Source organism: Fukomys damarensis, unplaced genomic scaffold (assembly GCF_012274545.1).
Source record: "Fukomys damarensis isolate Sample0158 unplaced genomic scaffold, DMR_v1.0_HiC HiC_scaffold_17, whole genome shotgun sequence".
Lineage (NCBI taxonomy): Eukaryota > Metazoa > Chordata > Mammalia > Rodentia > Bathyergidae > Fukomys > Fukomys damarensis.
Window position 1 is genome coordinate 44,376,956 of NW_022900929.1, and position 3,419 is coordinate 44,380,374.

The 3,419-nt window shown below is 32.0% G+C and overlaps 1 protein-coding gene across 1 annotated transcript in view; it reads left to right on the forward strand.

Moving 5' to 3' along the window:
- Nucleotides 1-520: 520 nt before the first annotated feature.
- LOC104849728 (olfactory receptor 4F4) overlaps nucleotides 521-3,419 on the forward strand; it is a 6,938-nt gene continuing 4,039 nt past the window's right edge. Inside the window, exon 1 of the mRNA XM_010606255.3 lies at nucleotides 521-1,422. Coding sequence (XP_010604557.1) covers nucleotides 521-1,422 — 902 coding nt within the window. The remainder of the gene's footprint in view (nucleotides 1,423-3,419) is intronic.

The window sequence follows — 3,419 nt, forward strand, 5'->3', positions numbered from 1 at the left end:
TATCTATCTTTGTTCAAATAATTGAATGTAAATATTATCTGTTCTAAACTTGAGTTATAACAAATTTTTATTCAAAATTCAAGTTTTAATATAAATTTGTTACCTGCAACCTTACTTTATCTCTGTCCACTTTTTTTTACTAGTACATATTTGTTCTATATTGAGTTTACTAAATGATTTCTATAATATTCTATATTTTAATTAGTGAAACACGAAATGCATGGTTTTACAACAAATTATCATTTCTGGAAATTTATTATATGGCTTTTAATATAACTTATTTCCTAAAGATTCTCCTGATATATATTATAGAGGATTAGGCTAAAACTTTAATTTTATGATGTCTTATAGACAACATATAATTGGTCTATATTTTTCTTCATACTTAATTTCTTCAATATTCTACGCAGATGTTAATTTTCAGTGAGAATATCAAATTCAAAATTTAAATACTCTTTCTAATGCTAATAATTAAAATCTTTCCTCTCTCTAGGTTAACTCAGAGGACAAACTGAATAAAATGGATGGAGGAAATCAATCTACTGTGTCAGAATTTGTGCTCCTGGGACTTGGACACTCACGGAATTTGCAGGTCCTGCTCTTCCTAATATTTTTCATGCTTTATCTGGTTATTGTATCTGGAAATATTCTCATCATGACCTTAGTCATCACTGACTCCCATCTGCATTCTCCCATGTATTTCTTGTTGACCAACCTGTCTTTTGTTGATATGTTGCTTTCCTCTAACACCACTCCTAAGATGATCACAGATTTTCTCAAGGAGAACAAGACTATATCTTTTGGAGGTTGCATGTCCCAGATCTTTTTTTCCCATTTCATTGCAGGTCTTGAGATGGTTCTCCTGGTGGTAATGGCCTATGACCGCTATGTGGCCATCTGCAAACCACTGCACTACTCCACCATCATGAATCTGCAAAGATGCATTGGGTTGGTGGTAACTGCATGGACTGTGGGCTTTGTACACGCCATGAGTCAAATTGTTGTTATTGTGAGGCTGCCATTCTGTGGCCCCCGGGAAGTTGATAGCTTCTTCTGTGATAGACCACTGGTAATTAAATTGGCCTGTACGGACTCTTATAAGTTGAAAATTTTAATGAACATTGACTGCGGGGTTGTAGCTATCACCTGCTTTATTCTATTGTTGATATCTTACACATATATTCTTGTCACTGTCTTCCAAAGCTCTAAAACTGGTGCATCCAAGGCACTGTCCACCTGCACTGCCCATGCCACAGTTGTGGTTCTCTTCTTTGGGCCGTGTATCTTTATTTATGTGTGGCCCCTAAACATTACGTGGTTAGACAAGTTTCTCGCTGTGTTTTATTCTGTCATTACACCTCTCCTAAATCCAGCCATTTACACTCTGAGAAACAAAGAAATGAAAAATGCTATTAAGAGATTCAGAAACTACTATTCCAAGATATGGATTCCAAGATAAGTGCTTAATGTTTACACAACTAATGATACCTCATTGTCAGAGATTTGTTCAACCAACTTTCCTAGGCTTCCAAATTTCTTAGATGAGGATCTAAATTTTTCACAAAGACATTGGTCTTTCTGCAATCTAGTCTTTTGAGTTAAAAATATGTTTCTAGAACTTTGAAATTTAAATAGTATTTATTTTCTTTCTTCCTGAATCAGTAATTGAGTGGGTTGAAATTTAGTTTTAAGTCTTAAAAGTTTGAAAACAAAAAGGAACACACCTACCATTTTTATATCTTTTAATAGATGACAAATTTAAATAGTGGCCTAAAAAGAATGCACATATTTTTTATACCTTACTGTATTCCATTATGTCATATCATATATATACATATATATGTATATCTTCTTTCTTTCTTTCTCTCTCTCTCATATATATATATATATATAAAAAATGAATGAGTGCAAGAAACTTTATGGCTATATTTTTATTACCTATTCACCTAATGATGGGCATATAGGTTGCTACCAAAATTTTGCTATTACGAATTGTGCATCTATAAACATGAATGTACATGTATCACTGCAATATAATGTCTCAAAGTCTTTCAGGAAGAAAGAATTCTTTCTATTTATAGAATATTTCTTTCTATTCATAACTTGTTAAGGAATCTTCACACTGTTTCCCATAATGGTTGTACTAGTTTATGCTTCTACTGATAATGTAGAAGTGCTCCTTTTCCTCACATCCCTGACAGCATTTATTATTTCACTGCGTCAGTGAAGTTAGCCATTTTTACTGGCGTAAGGTGAAGTATCGGTGTTGTTTTGATTTGCATTTTTTAATGGCCATAGCTGCTGACATTTTCTTCATGTGCTTATTGACCATTTGTACTTTATTGGAAAAGTGTCTACTCAATTCAATTTTCTATTTTTAATCAAATCTTTTATTTTTCTGAATCTAATGTTTTTGTTCTTTATACATTCGAACTATTAGTTCTTTGAGGACTATTTCTATAGTTGTTTTCTGTTCTATAGGTTGTTTCTTCATTCAGTTGTTTCCTTTGCTGTCCAGAAGTTCTTAATTTGATATCATTGTCCTTATTACGATTTAGTATTATTTTTTGTGCACATGGGGTACTGTTCTGAAAGTTGTTGCTTATGCCTATGTCTTCAAATGTTTTATCTTCCAGCAGATTCAGCGTTTCTGTGTTTATATCTTGGCCTTTGATATATTTTGATTTGATTTTAATACAAAGGAAGAGATATGTCTATACTTTTACCTCTATGATTTTTAACCATTTATTTTATTTTATTTATTTATTTTCTATTTATGTTGTTAGAATAATAGTTTATTTGGTTGTTGTCATATTTCAATGTCTAATTTGCCTTACTATACTTTATTTTCTTCTCTTTGAGCTGAACTGGTATTAAACCTTCAGAAAATTATGCTAAGGAGACCCTCAAATAAAAGTGAAACAGACTCTCATCCAAAACAATTTTAAAACAGTGACAAAGAAATAAAAGAACTTACTCTCCCTTATGTTCATAACTCCCACAAATAAATCCAAATATATCCAAGTGGATGAAGCACCAGACAATGAATTCAAAATAATGATTTTTAAAATGATCGCTAACTTCAAAGAGGGTGCACATTGACAGTTGAATGAATAGGAAGACAATATTGGAAATGAAAAGTTCAATGAAACAAAATCAATTCAGTGGAAAGCCTCACCAATAAACTGAATCAATCAGAAAAAAAAATTCATGGCTCATAGACAAATTTATGAATTATGGTATATAGATATCAACAGAGCAAAAATTAAAAATTGTGAACAAAATATTAATTCAGTCTTTAATAAGATTAAAAAAATAAAATTAGAAATTGTTTAGTTAGAAGAGAGCACTGATGCCGGGGATTTAGCTCAGAGGTTCGGTGGCCTGCCTTGCAAGTGCAAGGACCCGAGTTCAAAATC